The 23,999-nt window shown below is 44.3% G+C and overlaps 1 protein-coding gene across 1 annotated transcript in view; it reads left to right on the top strand.

Annotated features, from left to right (window-relative positions):
* Nucleotides 1-11,977: 11,977 nt before the first annotated feature.
* The window catches only part of CCBE1 (collagen and calcium binding EGF domains 1), a 99,857-nt gene continuing 87,835 nt past the window's right edge, over nucleotides 11,978-23,999 (top strand). The window contains exons 1-2 of the mRNA XM_072859631.1: nucleotides 11,978-12,099; nucleotides 12,218-12,298. Of these exons, the coding sequence (XP_072715732.1) occupies nucleotides 11,999-12,099; nucleotides 12,218-12,298 (182 nt within the window). The 5' untranslated portion in view covers nucleotides 11,978-11,998. The remainder of the gene's footprint in view (nucleotides 12,100-12,217; nucleotides 12,299-23,999) is intronic.

The raw sequence follows: 23,999 nt of genomic DNA, 5'->3' as shown, positions 1-23,999 counted from the left end.
GGAATTGTTTTCTTGGTCCTTCTTCATTCTGCTTGCGTCTGCCAGTTTCAGCTAGTTTTGTGTTTGCAGCATTAGTTTTATCAAAAAGTTTACTCTTGGTCAGCTCTTGTGGCCTAAGGCTTCAACTACTTTAGTTTCTAGTGCTAAGCAAGGCTATTAATCCTAACAATTCTCAACAGGGTTGTCATCTCTTTTCTTGTATGTCAGATTCTTACTGTCTCATCTCAAAAAGTTCCCCAGTTCTTGTTTTTCTGTTAGATACACCACAAGCTCCAGACAAATTATTATATTTTGATCGTTTCTAAGAAGTTGAGTTTATGAGCACCATTCCTTTGCATTTGATTACTTCATGTTTGTAGGTCAGTTAGAGAAGGGTCAAAGGATCGGTATGTTTATGTACATTCAGGGCTGAAAAATGACTGTGTACTTTGAGCCGTGCTACTACCCACTTTGCTGGACTCAGAGCACAGAGCTGGGTGGAGGTGGAATTAATCGCTAACCAGTTATCTTATCTGAAAAGCCATTAAGTTAGGAGAAGAAGCACTCAGGTGATGTGCTGTTGGGTGAGGGGGTGACCCCTCACTTCAGGGGCTTGTGAGATCCTCTTTTCTCCAGGTAGCAGTATTGCAAATTAAATGAGCGCTGTTAAGGCAGGTGAGGACTTGTTTTGGGAAATGTCAGCGCTCTGCAGAGACATTGCTGAGCCGCTGATGCAAAATCACAGCATCATGCTGGGAGCCAAAAGGCGGTGCTGTTACTGCAAGGAAGAGGAGAAAAAAGTGGATCCCAATCTCTTCAGCAATCAGGCTTAGTGCTCCCATTCACTTAAAGCTACTTTCTCATTCAACAGACCATGCATTACAGTCACCGCAGACAGCAGCCCTTTATGAAGAAAGGGAACGTTAAAAACATGCAGGGAAATCTCTGTTCACCAAAAGTCATCAGAACTTCTGCTTACAGCCTAAAATGCTCAGTCATCAACAGCTTCTCATGGACTGATTCACAGCTGCTGGCTTTTACCACATCCTGTGTGCTTGCTTCTCACCCACACCCATGTGGAAATGTCAGCAACAGTACAGGCACTTGCTAAATCTTACAATACTGATGTTCTGAGCTGATGAATTATAAGTGACTTCTCCACTAGGTTAGTGTCCCAAGCATAGACCTCAGCAGTTCTTGGCATGGAGAGTGCCTTTCCTCAGGCAGCTGGGCTAAAGCTAAGCTCACATCAGTTTAATCTCTGTCCCTTTTAGAAAGAAATTTGTTCATCCAGCCCATCTGTTTCCTCACCTTATCTTGACCACGTTCCTCATGTTATCTGAGCTACCTGTGCACTGTGGCTTGTGCCTGGAGTCCCTGTAACTGTGTCTTCATCTCTCCTTCCTTTCCCCTCCCTTTCCATTGCATTTACATATGGGAATGCTCTTTGAGTGTTGTGCAAATCCATGTGTGATGAAATTAAGTTGTTGGCTTTTTCTCAGCTGTTTGTTTCTGGCAGCTGGTCCTTCACACTGGTGCACTAATGGGGCAGGTCAATAAAAATGTATGAGTGCGAGAAAAAGATGAGGCTAACTTCTGCAAAACCTGGAATGCTTCTGGGTGTAAGAGAGGCACTGTGGGAAAGACCTTGTGATTTTGTCATTGGAGCCTTTCTGAAGCAGAGCCAGCCACATCTCACAGCCAGAAAGCAAGCTGGGTCAGGAAGTTGGCAGAGCTTTTGGTTCAGTTTTGGTCTCTGTCTGAAGCTGAGGGGCTGTGAATGATGCTGAAAGCAGAGCTCTCCTTCCCATCACTGCAGCTTGAGGACTGCAGTGCTTTATGCTGGTGGGTGGGGGAGTGAAAAGGGGCTTGGATGGAAAGCTGGGCTGCTGGGACACGCTGGTTCGGATTGTGTTGTGGGGAGAAGGAGGCTGTTCCCGTCTCTGCTTCCCAGCCACAAGCAACCACTTTGGAGCAGAGGAGGAGATGGTTTCCCATCTGGTGGTTTCTTCACTGTGGGGCTGTGAAGCAGCATCCCTTACTGGCCCGAGCAGATGCTTGCTTCCCTTGGGGGTCCATCTATGTGTGAGGGCAGATGCCACTAGCAGCCTGTTGGCAACCCCCCCCCGGCCATTGGCTGAAGGGACAAAGGAAGGGATGACATTGCCATAGAGATTTTTCATACATGGAGTTCCCTCGGGAGTGGGCAGGGTGCTGGGAGGATGTGTCTAAAGAAGTCACATTTGTTTAACTTTGGCGTTTTCATAGAGTTGTGGAGAAAAAAATAAATCGTCTATGTTGTATTCAGTCCTAATTTATTGCTTTTGTTTGTGTTTCCAGTTTTTTATTTGCTGGGGTGAGAGAAAAGACTTTGAAGACATACACATTTCCCTCTGTTTACATGCCTTGTTGTCCTTGCAGATGCTGGAATACAATGAGCAGTTTTCCACTGCCGTTGTACCCAGTTGAGTTTGTGTGTTTTATCCTCATGCAGAAATTTTGTCACATGCAGGTTTGTTGCATCTCCCCTTTTCTCCTCTGCTCCAGCAGTGCTCTCTGTAGCTCAGTCAGATATGCACATCCTGGGCATTTGCATGGAACCAAATATTTTCAATAAGAAAGTTTTGGGATACGTGTTCTTGTAAATTGGCTCACAAATTAACATTGGAAAACTACACTGCCTTGCTGCAATGTCAGCCTGGTTGTGTTCTTGTAAAGCAGTCCTCCTACAAGGGTAGGTTGTTATATATTATTATATAGTTCAACCTATAGCTTGGAAGTTCTTCCTTCTTATCTTACCCCTCCCTTCAGCCTTCTTGGCTTGGCTGTGACCAGCTGGAGGTTTAGGCTCTCACCAATGTGATGTCCCCCCCGACCCACGTTCACAGGAGCATGCAGCTTCCTGGGTCTCCAGCAGGCAGCTGATACTACTAAAAATGATCATCTCATGCTTTCCCCTTCCCCTGCTCACTTGTGACTTAGTTCAGATTCTTAATTTTTTAGAGCAACAAAGTCCCATAGTGTCTTTCTTGCATGAGTAAAATTGCTGCTGGACATTTCCTGCTTATGGCACTTTTTGCCATATTTTGACCTTATTCAGCCTTAATGCTTTTCTTTTAACACAGAAATGCTGGGGGAGAAAAGTGGTATTGAACCAGTCTGGTTTATTATTACTGATGAATTATTGCTATCTTGCTGCACTAATGATGGCTGTTTTGTATGAGATACCTATATATTTCTGAGGCATCCATGCAACCAACTACTTTTTGGTCTAAAGGTTAGCCAAAACCTGTCACTAAGTGTTGGCTTGCAGTCTCTGTGCATAGACATGAATGAGTTTGGGCTCTGAGCATGTGATTGGGACAACCCCTGGGTAGTGTAGATCTGGCCTTCAAAACTGCATTGCTTAAACTGTGTTAGAGGACATTTTGTCTCTCCGCTCTGCATTGCCAAGGCTTTCTGGTTTTGTCTGTGTTTTGCTGTTTGCCTTAGCATGACGTTGCTCACTCAGGCTGACAACCTGACTTTGCTGTCCACACATGAGAAATCCTATGTATCTCCAAGTAGTTGTGATGGGACTTCATCAGTGTGGCTCTTATGCATGTTATGCAGATTCAGGGTTTGATTTCCCCAGTGGCTGCAGATAATTTGGATAATTGGACAGAAAAAGGGGAGGAATATGCATGTACCAGCCACAAACAAGGGTAAGTACAACTGAAGGCATGAAGGTCTGTGAGCTCTTTTAACGTAGTCCTCTCCTGCGAATTACAAACCAGTGGAAAAATCTTTCCAATTGCGGCCTTTTGTTAGAGTAATGCGCAGCCATTGCTGAGCCATGCACAGACTTGACAGTCTGTGGCATATATCCAGTTAAAAGTCAACCCGATTCTCCTTTGGTAGAAGTCTGAGTAGGAGCTTTGCCATTGATTTCCGTAATGGAAGAAACCAGCCCTGGTATTAGTCACCTTGTTAGTAACATATTTCCCATGTCACTTCTCACTGGAAACGTTCAATAAATCTCTCTGTTACAAACACATGTGGCCTGAAGCGGAGCTATAAGGTCTGAGCACTGGCGCCATGAAGACCACAGCTTGCCAACTACTCATGTAACTGTCCGTAGATCATCATGTAGCAGGAAGTGACACATTTCTCATGAAAACTCTGGATTGGGACAACCTGGAACGTACAGTGCGGTGATTACAGATGGGCCAGGAGGATTGACAGCAATATATATAATTCATCACCAGAGTGCCTGCTTTGGAAGTAAAAAGATTTCATGTCAGGAAAGGCATGCTTGCCACTATATTTTAGTTGTGAAGGGCTAACCGGAACTTTGGCAGCATCTGGATGTTAGATATACCATGGGCTTTGTCAGCACAAGCTAGGGTTGTGCAACACATGCTAAATGTCCGAATTATTTTACTGAGATTGGTAAAGACATGCAGTAAGTCAAGAGCAACTGAAGAATAAACACATATGAACTATTTTACCAGTTTGTTGTGCCATTAATGATTACCCGTCCTTCATTACAGAACAGCACAAGCAGCAGAGCTAGCATATCTAACCATTAGCTAACAAATGCATTCACTTCTGTTCAGACTGAATTGCTACTGGGAGAAGGTACTGTTATAGTTATACATTAATCGTATGCACTGTGGAGCAGCTGATGCCATCAGTCCCCAGAGCGGGAGCCGCCCTGCCCATGTCAGGGGTAGGATGCTGTACTGGGTGATTGTCACCTTGGCTCCAAACCAGTGCTGCTGTGGGCAAAGAGGCACCGATGCCAACCGAGGCAGAGCCATGAGGAGGTGGGGGCAGGAGTGCAGGCGGGTGGGAGGGAGATGTCAGGGGTGGAAAGACAGAGAGGAAAAAGGCTTGGAGGAGGAGGCAGCAAGCCTGGGAATTAATGGCTTAGAGACCAGGGTTGTCTTGTACAAACTAAACATGTAAGAGAAGTTGTGAGACTTCAGTGGCTGACAAGAAGTGTTGGACAGACACTCCTTAAGCATTTCTTTTCCTCTGGGGGAGGCAGTTGGCTGGTGATGGGACTGACTTCAGCTGATGGACACACTCTCTAAAATCAGGGCAGGTACTGAATAAACAGAGGAGCCCTTCTGAGCTGCTCCTTGGCTGCTCTTTAGTACTGGCCTGAGACCTGGAAGAGGATCTGGAGGGATCCATCACCAAAACAGGCAGAGGATGCCAGGACAGCAAGGCCATGCTGATGCATCGCTCAGCTGGTTTCTGTGCTGTGCCTGCTCACGCCACGTCTGACAGCCCGTTTGCTTGTACAGGCCACTCGGCTTGGAAATGCCTTATCCCAAGTGTAATATTTAATACGCATTTTTGTAATTCATTGAAACCCCCTTTGCTCTCGTGGCAACTAGCCACCTAGATGTATTTAATCCAAAAATAAGTGTTCTAGATTATAAATAGCTCCTGCACACACTAGGAATGTATTCCAAGGAAATATTTGGATGCGTTGCCTGAAGGAAGAGTCAGTAAGGAAAGGCAGCTTGGTTCAGCTAAGTGCCAAGGTATGCACTGCTAATTTCCCTTGTTGCTCAATAGAAATGAGTTGCTGTCAGGATTGTTCCTTTGTTCACTCTTTTTTTCTGACCATTACTTTTTAGGCAGGAAAATAGTTGACCTAACTTTGGTAAGTAATAGCTGCAGAGGCATAATATAAAAACATCTCATTTTCTGGAGTATTGAAATCACCCTCACCTGTTTGAGAAATCAAAGTAAATATCATTCGACAGATACTTGTTTTCTCTGTATGTCTTTTTTTTGTTGTTTTGATTTGTTTTGCTGAAGCATAGACCTGGAAAAGCTATTACTTGATTCATAGCAAAAGGGAAATACAGTTTGCTGGCTGCAAAGGACCATTTGGAATTATAAGAACAAAGTAACTTAATTCTCCAGCATTTTGGTCCTTCCAGAGCTCTGCTGGAGATGCTGAACATTGTTAAGTGCTTTAATAGAGCTGATTGACTTCTTATTTTGTCTTTCACAAGTACTTGGATCCCCGTTATCAAGACCTCACTCCCTATTGCCTTGAAGACACCTGGAAGGTGTACATTAATCACCAGGCACTGTCAGTCCCCTGTGGGGTCTGATAGAGGGGGTCATGAAGAGACTGAGGTCCAGATCCTAAAAGGTCTTGGCGTGTCTAATGCCTGCTGTTTTCCTTGACAATGTGGAGCCTCTGTGGCTTTGGGGGTCTGCACCCAAGTGACTCACCCACTGGCTGTGAGGGAGCAGATATCTGAACCCAGATCTCTCCGTTCCTGAGGCCATATGGAGAACTGCACCCCATGCATTCAATGTTGCTGGTGAGCCCCTCTGCTGAAACACATGAACTATTTGCTTTCATTTTATAATGGTCACCAAGTGCCACCCAAGCTGTGAACATTACCACTGGAAACTCGTAGTGATCAGTGAGGGTGGCACTGATAAAAACAGGGCTGCTCAGCAAGGCCTCTGTGTCCAAAGAGCCGCAGGGAAAAGGATGTCTGTTTTCAGCTTGCATTCACAGTTGTGCCCAATGCATATGCCTGCAAAAGGCAACATAGAAGGTATCGAAGCCAGGCTTGGGGCAGGGGCAAGCCCTTCACAGCTGCTGCTAACCTGCTGCAGACTCTTGCTGTGTCCCATTTGCATACTGGGCAGTGAAGGTCAGACAGGAGACCATCAGTTTTCAGTTACCTGTGTTTTGAACTAGCACAGCCACTCTCCTGAGTTGCTATCACATCTTTGGATCGCAATGTAGATATGCGGATGTAGAGTGGGAACAGAACTGTGGGTTTCATCTCCAGAAATACCCTTCTCATTCATTTAATCTAATGGTTGCTATAAAGTTGTGTAATTGGTACAGATGACAACAGGAGTAAAAGCCAGATTAAAAAAGCAGCATTGGTGCTCGGATGAGTGTATAAGGAATTAGTGTGGTGAGTTCTGAAAGATCTTCTAGCAAGATGTAAGGCATGCAAGAGATCAAGCCCTGACTGCTTGTAATATTAAAGGACTTGAAAAGGGGTAAATGTGAAAAGGAATGTGTCTCAGATTCATTGGTGTAAAGCACCTGTAATTTCTTGCTGAGGCCAATCAGTCTTCTAGTGATAGACAAGGATTAGGACACTTTTAGCCTGAAGTCAAACCAGATGTAAATTGCTTGTTTTGGAGAGAAAGGTCCTTCTCAAGGCAAAATTCTGTATTTATCTTAACAATTACCACTTCAGTAAATGGACATCTGGATGTGGATTTTCCCCTTTTCTGGCAGGAAAATTATCTTTCCCAACATACTCTGTTTGCTTCCTGCTTGTGCTCGACAAACTTTGAAGTCTCCTGCATCCATCACTGATCACTGAAAGTCAGCACTTTGCAAGCTCAAAATAATAGGGTTTTTTGTTTGGTTGGTTGTTTTTTTTCCCCTGTCACTGATTTTCTTCCCTATAAGTGTCACATGCCACTGCTTTAAACTTCCTCATCTTTGACCATCCACCGTAGAGATCAGGCCAGAAGCAGTACAGTTGCTCTTGAAATAGGCACTAAAAGATTAAAGTAATTTCTTATACTTTTCATACAGCCATCAGCAGAATTACACAGTGTTCACTACTGATCATGGAGAGTGCCTGGAGATTCATTTTCCTGCAATGAATGTGCCAGAGCCTATTTCAGAGTAATTTATAGTTGGTTTGTCAGAGTGGTCAATCCTCATAGAAAACAGCCTTTTATCTCTGACACAACCAGCATGGCTTTAATGGGAAAGGACTCTTTAACTGAGACAGACAGTTTAAAAACACTTGCCTTTTGATCCCTTTCTTTGAGATGTGACTGAATGTGTGGAGTGTTTTTGCAAGGAGTGCAGAATAAATAAGCAGTGAGTGAGCTGTCACAAGTTGTGGAGTGAAGGTTGTATTCTTTTTTTCACTTGTGTTTTGCCAGATTAACTTCAATGAAATGAGTGACTGGTCTGAATTGAGCCCATTTCTGTGATGAGTTACATGTGTTGCACCAAAGGGCAGAGTGAAACTCCAGTAAAAGCTGCCACATTTAGAAGGAAATCAGAAGGAAAAAAATGTATATCAGTACTAATAAGGTGACAAAAACAGCATGCAGGAGATTAAAAGCATGGAACATACCGTTATTTCCATGGCAGGGAAAACTGTGCACCGTCAATGTAAAGCTGTTGCTTCTGCTGTCGTGCCAGGTTGATTTTCAGTTTGAATAACCTGTCTCAGTCTGTGAGTGGAGGGGTTTTATGTTTGGGTAAACTCCATTTGCCCACATATAAATTACATGCAAGTAAAAACATTCCTTCATCAGTAGGTTCAGAGGTAAGGGTTGGGGTGTGCGTGCATGCACATGTGTGTGTCCCGGCTTTTCCAAGGAGGGCAGGTGCAGTTAGCGCCCCAGGAGAGGCAGATTTCAAAGTCTGTGGCATACCCATATGTCTCTCAAGCCTCCCTGCACCCAGCTTGGCCCATAACTATACAAACAAGGACTCTGTGCTCTCCAAGAGGGCTTGAAGACTTTGGGACTTCCATCCAGTCACATCCGTGTTAATGCATCTGTCACTGGAGAGTGCCCATGGCTCCGCAGGAGCTTGAGCCAAAGAAAATACAGCTGGGGGGACAATGCCACAGCAGGGGCATGTGTACAAAGTCTCCAGGCTACATTTGCTTTGGCAGGCTCCAAGGATTGCTGTGAGCAGAACAGTGTGAGGGCTGCTTTGCTTCCCCATGTGTCACAGACCTTCCTCAGCTTCCCTGCATAGCTTTGAATATGGGCAGTACTTTAAAGCAACACTAAGGCGAGCTATGGAAAAGCAGCTTTTTCACAGGTGTAACCACAGCTACCTGAGCTGCCTTGGGCCGTCTCAAGCTGTAGCTGCAAACCAGTCACGTAGCAAGTGAGATAATTTTGCCTGCTCTGCAAGTGGGATCGCAGGCTGCAGGAGGCTCCGTGTGCAGGGACCAGACTGTGGCGGATACCTGAGCTTACTGTGACTTGCTGTGGATGGGCCCATACGGTGCAATTTTGATTTAGCAGCTCTGGAAGAACACAATGAAATTAGCACTGCACTGTGCAGCACTCCTCAAAGAAATCCACATCAGGAACAAGTAGGAAACTACAGTTATGTATGCTATAGTGTGAAATATCTGAGTTTATACATAACGGGTATATTTTGCACTTTTAAAGATGTATATTTTATATTTTGATACTGTCATCGGGGTCAAATTTTGCCCCTCAAATAAATACCTTAGACTTTATGTAAGCAAACCTGACCAAAGGTGGGAAAGAAGAGATTAGGTCATGTTGTAGACAGTGTGCTGAGGTTCAGAGATTAGGGCCCACACGCTTAGAGGTATTTAGATTGTAGAAGGTCTGGACCTACATCATTTACCCAAGGTCATGCAAGCAGTTTGAGGCAGAGGAAGTAATTGACTGCATTATCTCCATTGTTTTGCTTGCTTGTATGCATGGGAATTACATGTGTGCATGTGTGTGAGCATGTTGAAAAGCACATTTTTGGACAGTTGCTTCATCCATTCTCTTCTGATGTCTTCCACATATGTGACTTGATGCCTTACTCACTGGAACATCTTTCCTAGCATTTGCAAACCATTGACTGAAACTGATACATCTTTGTTCTTCTGTGAGCAGTATTCCGTATTCCAAAATAAAGGCTTGTCAATTAATCATCTGTAATTAAAAACAAACAAACAAACAAAAAATCCCTTTAGTTGTAAATTTTCAGTTAACACAGATCTTTCACTAAGGTCTTCTCTTGCTCAAGCTTTTATGTCTAGTCCCTGAGCTTTTTTGTGTTGCAGTTTTCAAAGACAACTCGCCCCACCTTGCTGGGGATCCATCGTGATGCAAAATGGGGGGGGGATGTTAGAGTCTGACCATTTACAAGCTTGTTTACAAGCAAAACAAGGTTGTTTGCATGAGTTAAATAAAAACATATGTAAGCTGCTATCATATTTTCAATTAAAAAGATAGTACAGTGCTATGTGGGTGGCAGGCATTAAAGAAAAGGCAGAGAGCCGAGTTAAGCAATTCAGGTAGTAAATCAGATCTGCACTGAATGGCAAAAGTTCTAGAAAAAACTTTTTGGAGGCATACTTATCCCAGGCCTATATAGGGATCCTTTTAAAATCAGAGTCCTTCTGAAGTCATGACACTTGGGTAAGGGTTGGAAATCATCCAAAGGATTTCGGTTCTGTGCTCGGGTATGATTCAATTTCTAAAAAAATAGAGCTTTTTGGAAGGACTGTGACCACTTCTGGAATGTGGTAAATTAAATCCTTTGTTATCTATAGACAGACATCACAGGGGTTACAGCAGTGCAAACCTGCAAACCTCTTTGTTTCAGACTTTGTCACTGGATACTTTCCACTTGGGGTGGGAGGGTAAAGAACACGATGTGGAGACAGGTGTCTCCTGAGCACTTGGATCCAAGCACCCAGGTCCTGCTTTTGTTCCTGTTATCTCCCAATCAGGAGTGGCTGTGTGAGAGAGACTGAGGGCTTAGCCCTGCAAGAAACACTCACAGTTTTCTCTGGCTTCAAGACAGTAAGTCCTGTCTTTGCTTACTCATTATTTGTATAAAGGAAAAGAAGTAATTATGAAGGAATAAACACCCAAAACATCCTCTCAACAGCAAAAGCAAAAACAAGTGGGGAAAAAAATCTGCCACGCAGAATTCCTTCGCTTAACTGAGCACAGGAATAGAGAGAATATGCAGTGGCACCTAGAGTGGAGAAATACCTTCAAGTTGGGAGTTCACAGCGCATACAGCAGACCGTGGTGACAGCAGATGCTGCGCAAGTCAGGGAAAACTTCTGACAAGCCCTAGAGTTTCCCAAGTAAGAGTCCATCTATCATTAGTCTTCTTCTGGGTACTGAACAACATACCAAAGGGATTAACAGCTTAATCATACCTGATCCATATATAGGGATCTGCATTATTATTTTTTAATTATTAGGGTATTCCTGTTACAGACAGGGGAAACTGAGGCACGGAGCGGTGAAGTGACTTGTTCAAATGTTGCCTGTGGCAGAGCAAAAAATAGAAGGTGGGTTGCTCAAGTCCTCTTACACCCCTTTATTACTTCTGTGCTGGTTTAGTCTAGAAGTTACAATTTGTTACTTGCATATCCCTGACTTTTCTGGCTGTAATAATATATGAGTACAATCTGTTGCTCACATATCCCTGATTTTTCTGGCTGTAAAATGAGATTATTTATACTACAGGTAAAAGTGCTAGTAAGGCTGACTTGCACACCCTCATTTCCCTGAAGCCTTTCATACTTGTAGGAAGTTTTGCGGTGATCAAAGCCAATGAATTGGTCAAACACTTTGCAAAGGCATCGTCATTTTGCAGGTTTGCTCCCCTGGTTCCAGGTAGTTTAACCATGAAAACAGGATATGATACAACGGGCCAGACCTGATGCACTATTTTATCAAAGTCTGTTGTCGCTAATCTCCTTTTTATGAATGGTGGGGAAGTGGAAGCCGTACACAAGGATAAACAACCGTCACAGCAGAGATGCTTTGAACTGCTCTGTTCCTTTGGGAAAGAGATTTAAGACAAAGCTGAATCTGGAAAGCATCAGTGACAGTGCACGAGAGCTGCTTATCAACCCCACGGTTTCGGACCTTTCCCTTTCCATCACTTTCTGCCCTGCTCACCCTGGGGCGGGCACCCCCTGCACCTTTTCCCGTGCTCCCTGCAGCCGGGGGGGCCGGGGGGAGTTGGTGTCCCCCCACCCCCGCCGCACATCTGCCGCGACCCCGCCACATCTGGCCGCCTCCCTGCCTTGCCCCGCCGCGGGGCCGCATCTGCTGGCACATCTGGGCGGGCGCAGCCCCTCCCCGCAGGCACATCTGGCGGCCGCAGGGGGCGGCCCTCCGCCGGGGCGGGCGGAGCGGCGGGTCGGCGCAGTCCCGCCGCCGGCCGGGGCGGGCAGAGCCGGCGCGGCGCGGAGCGGAGGGGAGAGGCGGCCCGATGGGGCGGCTGGCCCGCAGCCTGGCCCCATTCCGGCTGTTGCTGCTCCTGGCGCTGGGGCACGCCTGGACCTACCGGGAAGAGCCACAGGACGGCGACAGGTGGGTGTTCCCCCGCCGCGGACCCCTATGCTCCTGTTTCTGTGCGTTTCCCCCTCATCCACCACATTCTTTTTCTTTTTTCTCCCTTTTTCTAATAATCCGACTCTCCGCCTTGCAGGGAGGTTTGCTCCGAGAACAAAATCGCCACCACCCGGTACCCCTGCCTGAAGCCCACGGGCGAGCTCACCACCTGCTTCAGGTGAGCGCCGCGGCCGCGGGGGGGAGGGGGCGAGGAGCCGCAGGGCACACGCGTGGCCACGGCTCGGGGCTCGCTGCCGGCGGGGAAGGCGCCGCGCCGCCCCGGGGGGGAGTGCGGGGGACACACCCGTGTTGGTGGCAGGCGCGGGGGCCGCAGACGTTTACATTTAGGTGGATGAATCGGAATGAGTAACTTCTTCAGCAACCAGCTCTAGGGGAGACTTTGGCAGAGGACTTTCAAATTAAGTAAGACGAATCCAACCCTGAGTTTTCATTTTTCATCTGTGTATTTGAGAAACATCATCTGTTTTCAGAATAATTTTAAAGCTGTTTTAATGATGACAAATGTCCCAGAACAGTTGACAGTAGATGTGCTTTTGGAGAAATATACACAAAGTATGAGCACACACTGATGTCCTCTGATTAGTCCCATCCCCACAGATGAGATGTTTCATCTACAAAAGCTGCTTCTTGTGAGAGGTTACTTTATGGAGGTGACTGTGCTCTGCCTGTGTGTGTATGCACACGTGTGCCAGGCAGCCACTTATGTCTACCAAAAATGCGATAAAAGGCACATTGATGCTCGTGAAAAGTGTTGCAGAGATCTTCCGTTTCTTCCCAGAGCGTTTTCTGTTTGGCATAAATACCAGAGAGCTGTAGATGCACAGTGCAGCAGTGTTGTGCCTCGTTCATGCGCTCAGGGCTCATTCATGTCCTCCGGCAGCCACAGCCACCTGGGAAGGTGTCACACAGCTGTCCAGTTCTCAGCAGCAGCGTTAGCATCCTTACAGCCCCTGGGAAAGGCTGTGTGGGGATTAGAGACTACCCTTCCCTGCTTCCCTTATCTTATCTCTCCTCTCCCTGTGAAGGTGAGGCAGAGCCTTTTAAGCAGCTCTGTAGCACACAGCACTTTTTGGAGAGAGGCAGTGTGTAGGCTTTGCAGGGAAGGAGAGTACTTGGTTGAACCTGCAGTGTTTCTCTGGTTTGGGAGCAGAGCACTGGGGTGACCAAGGTTGTGCTGAGTGGGGAGTTACTGAAGGAAAAAGCCAGAGTAGGAGCTGCATAAAGCAATGCACACGTGACTGTCCTGCTAGTTACTGCATGTCCCAAGATCCGTCTGAGCAAAGTGGGTCTGCTTTGTGTGTAATGGATGAGGACTTCACAGGCTCCACTACATGCTGCGGGCCACCATGCAAAGAAAGCATGGCTACCGGCTTTCCGGCTACCAAGTCCCACTTGTACTTTCTTTCATCCTTGCTGAGGTACTTCTGACCTTTGGGCTCTGGTTGTGCTGAGCCCTCCCTCTTCTCCCCCCCCAGCTCTCCCCACACACAGTCCCAAGCAGTATTCACCATCCCAAAGCAGCACAGACTGTGAATGAGCATTTCCAAATTGCTGCATTGCACCCTGGGTTGTTTTGGCTCATGTTTCAAATCTTTTCTTTATCTGTGACTGCTAGGACTGCCTTGCTTTAAAGAAGAAAAAATAAGTTTCCATGTAATCATGTGTTTTCAAGGTCTAGCCTTTAGGATCGGGTGAGGAGGGCTCCATCCCCCTCTCTGCAATGTCTCTCTCTTTCATGACATCCATTTCACAAGAGCAGGGCAGCATCTTGGAAACGGAGGTATGCAGCTCAGCAGAGCAGCTTTGCACAGAGGACATACCTGTGCTGTGGTGCGCTGCTGGTCCTGCCCCTCTGAGGTGTGTAACACTGATGCGGACCAGCAGCATCACCCATCCGTGATGATGAACCTTAGGGGAAGAGCAGCATCCCCATTGCTCCTGGTAGCAAGGTGCGCTTCCAGCAGGCATGTGGAAATAACATTGGCAGAATGTGTTTTAATTTAAGATTCATTAATATTTCAAGGTTGAAGTTGATAACAAGATGACAGGAAACACGTGCAAGTGTTGACTAAGACTGTGGTGCCTCAAGGTGGGTTTTGTTTCATAGGACATTCAGGTACTTTAGAATTCAGTTTTCACATCTGGAATGACAGTGAACATTTAAAAACTTCCGCTGGAACAGAAACTCAGCTGTGGCTTTAGGCAATTTTTCACTTCAGATTTCTGAGAAACTTGATTTTGGTGTTCTAATATTTATTCTTACAAAATTTCTTTTTCTTTCTTTTCCTAGACAGTTTTTCACAGTATTTCATAATAACAATAGTTATGAATAATATAGTAATTTAAATACATTGTTAGCAATAGTTTAAAAAGATATTTAATGTCAGCTGCTATTACTATTAGCATACACACCTAATTTATTTTCTAGGTCAAAGTATCTTTTGTGTAGAAATTAAACAAAATGACACAAAATTTATCTCATGTCATAACATGCCAGGCATAAGGCAACATGCACCACTACTAATGATCTGCTGTGCAATTAGTTAAATAAAAAAAGAAATAAATTTGAAGTCAGATGTCAAAATTCCTGAGAAAAATTAGCTTTCCAAAGCATAAATTCTTGACTGAAAGCAATTTCATCCTTTTTTTCCTCCTGCTGGGATTTTTCATGAAAATCAGCATGTTTGCAGAGCACTTCAATAAAAATAGCATCTTTTCATCACAAAAAATATTTCTTGATTTCCCCTCCCCCCCCATTTTTATTTTAAACCAGATTTACTCATGAATAAAGATGAGCCAAATGGAGGGCCAGGCCAAAAGCAGGGCCAAGCACTGAGAATATATTGGGTTTTTTCCCTGTGGTCATAGCAACCTTGTACATAATTAGATGTATTTTTCCTTTTTGAATGTGTGCAGTCTGGCCCTTGGCTTAGTTTGGTTTGTATTTTTTTAAATGTTCTCTGTATTTATTTTCATAAGAGTACAGAGGAACAGATGCAAAAAGCAGTTGGAGCTTGTACAATATAAGGAATTGGCTGGATGGTCGTACTCAAAGAATTGTGGTCAATGGCTCAATGTCTGGGTGGAGATCAGTGACGAGTGGTGTCCCTCAGGGGTCTGTATTGGGACCGATATTATTTAACATCTTTGTCAGGGACATGGACAGTGGGATTGAGTGCACCCTCATCAAGTTTGCAGATGACACCAAGCTAAGTGGTGCAGTTGATTCGCTGGAGGAAAGGGATGACATCCAGAGGGACCTGGACAGGCTAGAGAGGTGGGCCCATGTGAACCTCATGAAGTTCAACAAGGCCAAGTGCAAGGGCCTGCACCTGGGTCAGGGCAATCCCAAACATGGATACAGGCTGGGCGATGAGTGGATTGAGGGCAGCCTTGCTGAGAAGGACTTGAGGGTATTGGTGGATGAAAAACTGGACTTGTGCCAGCAATGTGCGCTAGCAGCCCAGAAAGCCAAGCATATCCTGGGCTGCATCAAAAGAAGCATGGCCAACAGGTCGAGGGAGGTGATTCTGTCCCTCTACTCTGCTCTCATGAGACCCCACCTGGAGTACTGCATCCAAATCTGGGGTCCCCAGCATAAGAAAGACATGGACCTGCTCGAGCGGGTCCAGAGGAGGGCCACGAAGATGATCAGGAGGCTGGAGCACCTCCTGTATGAGGACAGGCTGAGAGAGTTGGGGTTGTTTAGCCTGGAGAAGAGAAGGCTCCAGGGAGACCTTATTGCAGCCTTCTAGTACTTAAAGAGGGCCTACAGGAAAGATGGGGAGGGACCCTTTCTCAGGGAGTGTAGTGATAGGACAAGGGGTAACGGTTTTAAACTGAAAGAGGGTAGATTTAGATTAGATATTAGGAAGAAATTCTTTACTGTGAGGGTGGTGAGGCACTGGAACAGGTTGCCCAGAGAAGTTGTGGATGCCTCATCCCTGGAAGTGTTCAAGGCCAGGTTGGATGAGGCTTTGAGCAACCTGATCTAGTGGAAGGTATCCCTGCCCAAGGCAGGGGAGTTGGAACCAAATGATCTTTAAGGTCCCTTCCAACCCAAACCATTCTATGATTCTATATCTTTTCAGTGCAAATCTCATTTAAACTCTTGTATGTAACTGCACAAAGTACCTGGTACTAATGACCCCATCATGTATGTACAGAGAATAAGTTCTGCAGATTTGTTGATAATGTAATAGTCCAAGTAGACTTTGAATTCCTACTGTCTGAAAAATTCATCAAATTTGATGAAATTTGGGCAGCATGAGAGTATGAGGCCCCAACTACATGTTACTGTCTTCTCCAGCTATTTGAATGGGATGTTAATCTGTTTCACTCTCAGATAGAAATTTAAACAATTTGTTGGTATGTTAAATTACACGAATATTGCAGCAGTTTTCTTCAGTGCTTCCGTGTGTTATCACTTGCATGTGACAATTCATTTTGTGCATCTTAGCAGTAGTCCTTTTCATTACAGTCCTTCATTCATTTTCATTTTAAACAGTGCTACAGCACATTGTTTCTGTGGTCCAGAAGGAAAAGCAGCATCTGGAATGGGCATCCCCTTGCTTTATCTTGATATCCTGATATTAGCAAGAGCTGGCTCCTATTATCAGGCACAGATATGGTTTAGACTTGCTGCTTGAGAAATAAAAAATAGCATCCTCAATGAGATGCATCCAGTCCCTGCTGTGCACCCTCGCTGCCAGCCCATGGCACCTTCCCACCTGGGAAATGTGCAGAAGGATGTAGGGACAACAGGTGGGCTCTGCATACCCAGACTAGAGGTTGTATTTAGGGAGGCTCAGGGCAGCTTTCCTCAGACTAGAAGTTACTGCGTTCACAGTGTTGTTCTTATAGGATTTATAGCTCCTCCAACTTCCCCTGAATACGAAACACCAGTTGTGTCCTCAGGGCCAGTGTGGTGCTTCCTTTATTTCACCAGTGCTATGTAACAGAGAAATTAAAAATGCCAGCCTAGTTTGGGTCTTTTTTACCCCCAACCCAACAAATGAACAAATGCCATATGAGTGTCTAAAAATCTTTCACACGGACTAGATTGTGAGATGGTAAAAACTAATCTAGATCTATTGAAGGAACAAGCAAGTTTTATACCAGTTAGCAACAGAGTGATCTCTTTCCCCTCCTTCCCCCCCAAATCCTGCATTGCTTGGGGATTTAAGAAAACGTACCTAGTTTCTATTTAAAGCACAGAGTTTACTATGCTGATTTCATTCTGCAGCGTGCATTGAGATCACATTCAAGACAAGTGGAACAGAGATCCTAAACCTTACTAAAATTACGGCTCTTTCCTCACTTTGTCTTTTCTTAAAAATTACAGCAAGCTTACAGCTGCCACAGTTTAAAATACTGTTTCACATTTCCCTGTAACCCAGGTATAAATTATGGATATCGGGATTGTCAGATTCCGCAGTGCTTCCCAACCCTGATTTTACATTTGGATTTTCATTTCAGTTGATAGATATGAGAGATCATATATTGCTTGAGAAAACCTTACTTCTGATACCTCTCAAGAGATTAGAGATAATTTGTATTCTTCTAATCTTTCCCATAGTATTTGGTCACTTCAGACTTTTCCAAGAAAGTTAATGTTTCTTGAGGTCTCCACCCATTTTTGCTAAATTGTACCCCCTCTGGAGATCCCTGCCAAAATAACAGCATGAGATACAGTTATTGGCTTTAGGACTGGAACTATATTTTCAAATCCTGAACTAGACACAGCAACTGCTCTTAGCCTGTAACAAGTAATTACAGCAAAACGATTTGGCTTATTTCTAGCTTTCTTTGGTAGGTGCCACAACAAAATACATATTCAAATTCCTCTTTGTTGTACTGGGAAACAGAATGCAAAAAAAAAAAAAAGATAAAATTGGAGCATCAGATAGGATACAACTGTGGAAAGTGTTTCCAGCCACCTGATCCATCTGAAAAGGTGGCCTGGCTCCTCGGTGGGATTGAGTGCATCAGCTGCTGCTGGCTCGTGTCCCCACGAACTCCAGGGCAGCCCTCTCGAAGCTCAGGCCTTTACTGCATGGGGTTTAGGCATGGGATTTGATTTAGTTTGACATTGCAGTTGGGAACACATTGACCCACAGCAAGTAACTTCATCATGCCAGCATCCTAATTTTTTAAAAAAATAAACATGCAAACAAAAAACCCATGAGCTAAAGTCCACTAGTTTACTTTTCTGTAAAATGTTTCATCTAGCTCATTTTACCTTCTGACATTAGAGTTGTCAGATTGTTTCATTGACAGAGTATTACATTTCACTTAACAATTCCATCAGGATCTGGAAAAAGTAATTGTTTGTTATTGTTTACTTTTATTTTTTCCATTCTGTTTGTTATATATATGAAGTTACAGAACCGTCACCATGAGGCACGTGCCTAAACCAAGTACCCATGCGACTGTATTACTCTAAAATTATCTTTCAGTACCCCTGAGCCCTCCTTGCAGTTAGCCACCGCAAGAGTTGGTGACTATTTCTAAAGAGCCGTTCATGACCATATCTAGCACTAAATGTGTCAGTAACTCTCAAATATTTGGCAAGCTTGGGCTTCTTTCCATTAAGTGATCAGAATGCCTTCGGAGATGGTCTGCCGCCATGACTCACAATTGAGCTGTCCTTCACTCATGTCCCAAGGACTTCAAAAATAATAATAAAAGGCAGAATCTGCCCCAAAACCTCTGGTATTTGTGGTAATGACCCTTAAATACAGAAGGTCAGGAGAAAACAGCTCTAAATGTTGGGTTGGAAGTTAAGTGGACGGCTGGGATGTGTTCACCTTGACTTCATCCTGTAAATCCTCATTCCATAGTAAGATCCTACTCATGGTAAAAATAATCTAGATGATTGAGCAATTTCTACACACAGCGGAAAGTACACCCATAGCCTCTCTCTTTCTGGCCATCGAGTCATTTCAAACTTGCTGCAAACTACTTTTTCAGACTCTTCTGTTCTTCTTGGCTGAGAAATACATGGAGAAGTTCCACGAAGCAGAGAGCTCATTCTAATAATGTTAATTATCCTGTTTAAGATCCCTGTTTACAGTAGTATAGAAAGGATGTATTTTGTCTTCACGTGCCCTTAAGCAAACCCGGGGTCTGACCTTGCAGCCTCTGGAACACAGTCACGTCTGTTCGGGAGATAATATTGCTCACGTCGCTCCTGTATCAGCTTTCTGCTGGCATCGGTTCAGTTCTTCTGATAAGCAACAGTCTCCCTTTTCTCAGCCCTCAGCTCATTTGAAGCTTTTATTGGTGTAACTGCTGCTTTCTCAGTTATTACAACTTTAAGGGTCATTGGAGAGTCAACCTCCAGGTCAACTCTTTGCCCTATTACTATTCGGTAACAAGCATCTGTGAAAGTCACCTAAACAAGACAACCCACCTCTTCACTCTCCTAATGAAAGAAAGCAAAGCCAAAATATCCCAACCTGTATACCAGCAGCCTCTGGACTGGATTTGAGCAGGCAGCATGCATATAAAAAGCTCTCTTTTACACGTGTCTTGAGACATCTAATCCCAAAACTGCCACTTGGAACAACTTCATAAAAAGCAAAAGTTCTGTTCTTTAAATGACACCATGGGCTAGTCCCCAAAACTGCATCCCCAGAGATACTATATGATTGATGCTTAGATCTGTGGATCAGGTACTGAGAAAAGCATACTCAAACATTTCTCTCCACCCTCAAAAATGACTACAATAAAATACTGTTAACTAATTAAAAATCTAATTTTTCAAGAATTCCTGCACATTCATTACATTAAGGCTCTAAGTCTATTTCAGCTTTTAAATCATTCTGTACAAAAGACTTATCGTGATTTAGGTCCATGAAAGAGACTGTGACATTTAAAAAAACCCCATATTATCCTGCTAGGATTCAGAAAAAAAGTCAACATTCAGGGCTAGACAAAGCATGCTCTGCTCTAAGCATGTATTAATAAGCTCCTTGGGAAGACCCTCAATTTAAACACAGTTCTGTTTTATAGCAAATATTTTCTATATTTCCTTGTTTTGTTTGTTTCCAGGGATATTTGTTCCATGTTAACAATTACAAGGGAGACATTCATGGAGAGACAGCACCATCACAGGATGTTGAGCACAGCTATGGAAGTCATTCAGACAAGAGATAAGATTTCCCATGTTCACCACTTTCAATAACAAAACTAAAAGCCCAGCCAAAATGCCAGAGAGGAAGGAGCACCCGATACTAAGGTACCAGGCCATGATTTTTGAGACTGATGATTTCAAGCCTGCAGAAGTCAGTAGTAAAACCACAGGCACTAGTGCTAGCGTGAGGCATAGAGCTGGTGTCCTTAACAGTCCGCTTGTGCTGACCCCAAACACCTCCAGGCTGGAGTAAGAATAACCACAGCCTGGGGATTGCTGGTTTGTTAGACGTGAGGGTGGCACTAGCACTTCCCGCGTGAGCTGGGAATACACTAGCTCAACTTAGACAACTAGACAATTGGTTACGTGACATACATAAGGAAGAAAATGACTCTGCACAGAGTTTTGCAAGCTAGTGAAAGAATCTGAGCTATGCAGCAGAGGGAAGACAACTTCTCCAAGTTAGGTGCTTGCATATAGGTGCCTGCAAGGCCCCATGACCATGCCCAGACTTCCCAGTGCAAACCAGTTCCAAATCCAGAAGCTGTATTTCCACATGAATATGGCACTACACCTGACAAGACCAATGTCTTAAAGCTTGGTACTTCAGACTCATCATCACTCAAATAGCTATACAACTTTTAAACTAGGACTGGCTTGCACCTTTCCAAAAGGGATGTTGCTTCTTTCCATCTCTAAACCACTTCCCTCTTCCCATCACATGGGCTGTCCGTGTTTCTGAAGGCCTTGACAGCCCTCCTCTTCACATGTCCCAGGTGTGACTCCTCATCCTTGCAAGTTAGCATCCAGAATATTGCACAAGCTATTCCAGCTGAGGTCTCACCAAAGATTTGCACAGTAGCATTAAAAATTTCTCACCACCACTGAAAATACTTCACTGCATACACTGTGACACCACACTTGCCTTTCTCATTTCCAGTCCCTAGTTGTCCTGTAACCAGATCTTTCCTCCTGTGCCTTTGCCAGCTGATGAGCCTCTCACTTCCAGCATCATGTCCTGATAGAGACAGTTGCCCCAATAATCCCACTGGGCCAGATGATAAATATATTTTACCTACAACAAGCTGCCTCTTTAAATGATACATGGAACAGCAAAGGGTTTAGGTAATCCCTGTTGTGGATCAATTCCTGCCAAGTTTTGACCACTATTTATTTTCTTTCATTCTGTTGTGGTTTAGCCCCAGTCGGCAATTAAGTACCACACAGCCACTCGCTCACCATCCCCCCGCCGGTGGGATGGGAGAGAGAATCGGAAGAGCAAAAGTAAGAAAACTTGTGGGTTGAGATAAGAACAGTTTAATCATTGGAATAAAAAATAATAATAACAATAATAATAATAAATAGTAATGAGAAGGAAAACAACAAGAGAGCAAGAGAGGAACAAAACCCAAGGGAATAAAAAAACAGTGATACAACAGCTCACCAACCGCCGACTGACGCCCAGCCAGTCCCCGAGCAGCGACCGCTACCCCCCCGGCCAACTCCCCGCAGTTTATATACTGAGCATGATGTCATATGGTATGGAATAGCCCTTTGGCCAGTTTGGATCAACTATCCTGGCTGTGCCCCTCCCACTTTCTTGTGCGCCTGGCACAGCACGGGAAGCTGAAAAGTCCTTGACCAGTGTAAACACCGCTTAGCAACAACCAAAACATCAGCGTGTTATCACTATTATTCTCATACTAAAATCCAAAACACAGCACTATACCAGCTACTAGGAAGAAAATTAACTCTATCCCAGCCGAAACCAAGACAATTCCCAAACATCTAAGTACCAGAGGCGATGATCCACCAAGCAAGAGTGTTAGAAAAGCACAAACATTCCGGCGATTGCATATATTCCTCTAGGAAAACATTGGAGAAAGTCTGACTGGAGTGAGATTTCTAAAGCAGACAGAAAATGCACAGTTTTCTCCCTGGAGATGCACACCCCTTCGCTCTTCTCAGATGACTGAACAAGGGGCATTTCAAAGCACCTCCTCATGGTTCTGGATGCCCACGGGGAAACCCCACCTCAGTTTCTCTCTGAATTCTAGCAAAAATCTCAGAGTTTTCAAAGACATTGTTTTTCCCTTATTTATTCAAGTTAACGATCTTTTTCCTCTTTGCCACCATGCTTTGGCAGATTGCAGGTTTCAGGGAGGCTCATCCTGCATCTCTGCATTTCCAACTCCACACGTCCCAGCATGGAAATTATCCTTTAAGGTTGGGGTTTCCATAGCCCTCTTCCCAACTGCTACATTTCCTGGCTGAGTTTTTCCAGCAGCCTTGTTTAAGGTGATGTAGGGCTCCTTTTTGAGCCACTCCATGAATCTGGCCCCAGCAGGTCTTGTCAACCGAAACATCTGCCTGCCCACCCGGAGATCCTTCCGCCTCCACTCGGCGGGGCTCCTGGGCTCACACACTCAGACAAAAACAGCCTGGTATGACAGATGTACGAGTAGGAATATAATAAAAAGACATGTAAATTAAGTGGAACAGGATTAAATTTCTGTTCAAAATCTGTGCATCTTTGCATTTATGATCAGATCCATGACTTTAACTTTCTCTCAGACTCACCACGCTGTATCATGTCACACAGCACAGTATGAGGGACTGTGGGGAGGACAATGTAATCCTGCCATGGATGGTAGCGGTTATGTCACTTCCAAGTTCAGGAAGCTCAACATGTAATCTGGTACAATTTATTAATTGGAGTTGCCCCCTTTTAAAAAACCAGCAAAACTTGATCGCCTAATTAATTATATATACTAACTGTATATTAGGAGAGCTAAATATTATATTCGGTTAGAATTCAGCGAGAGCAGTGAAAATGATTCAGAGTGACAATATACAGACTTAACAGAAACATTTGCTAGTAGGAAGCTGTTTGTCAATCGCCAGTTGTAGGAAGATTCAAGCATGAAACAGATGGGAAAATGAGAATATTTGTGTCCCATGATTATGTACATCTCTTTTTCTACTAGACACTTAAATATTGTTGTAGATTGACTTGAAAGAAATAGTTTTGCTCCTTTTCAGAAATTTTTGATAAAAATAAAAGGCTAAATTAAGGAAACCAGCATGCATGAATCAGGCAGATGAAAATTTGAACCTGGATCTGCATATCCTGGAAGAACACTTTAGCTTTTGTCTTCGTGGGCAAAGGGAAGGGGTTTTTCTTTTATTCAGCTTAAACTATTAGTCTAATTCCCTCTCAACTTGCAAATAAAGTTGACTAAATTAGTTGACTAAACTGATTTTTTTTAAACAAATAGACTATTGTGAGAGAAATTATCCATCTTTCTCTGACATCACGGTGACCATTCTCTATTTACAGAATCACAGAATCGTATAGGTTGGAAAAGACCTTTAAGATCATCGAGTCCAACCGTAAACCTAACACTACCAAGACCACCACTAAACCATGTCCCTAAGCACCTCATCCAAACGTCTTTTAAATACTTCCAGGGATGGCGACTCAACCACTTCACTGGGCAGCCTGTTCCAATGCTTGATAACCCTTTCCGTGAAGTAAAATTTCCTAATATCCAGTCTAAATCTCCCCTGGTGCAACTTGAGGCCATTTCCTCTCGTCCTATCACTTGTTACCTGGGAGAAGAGACCGACTCCCCACCTCTCTACAACCCCCTTTCAGGTAGTTGGAGAGAGCAATAAGGTCTCCCCTCAGCCTCCTTTTCTCCAGGCTAAACAACCCCAG

This window comes from Ciconia boyciana, chromosome 4 (assembly GCF_034638445.1).
Source record: "Ciconia boyciana chromosome 4, ASM3463844v1, whole genome shotgun sequence".
In the NCBI taxonomy this organism is placed as follows: domain Eukaryota; kingdom Metazoa; phylum Chordata; class Aves; order Ciconiiformes; family Ciconiidae; genus Ciconia; species Ciconia boyciana.
This window is presented reverse-complemented; position numbering and strand designations above follow the sequence as displayed.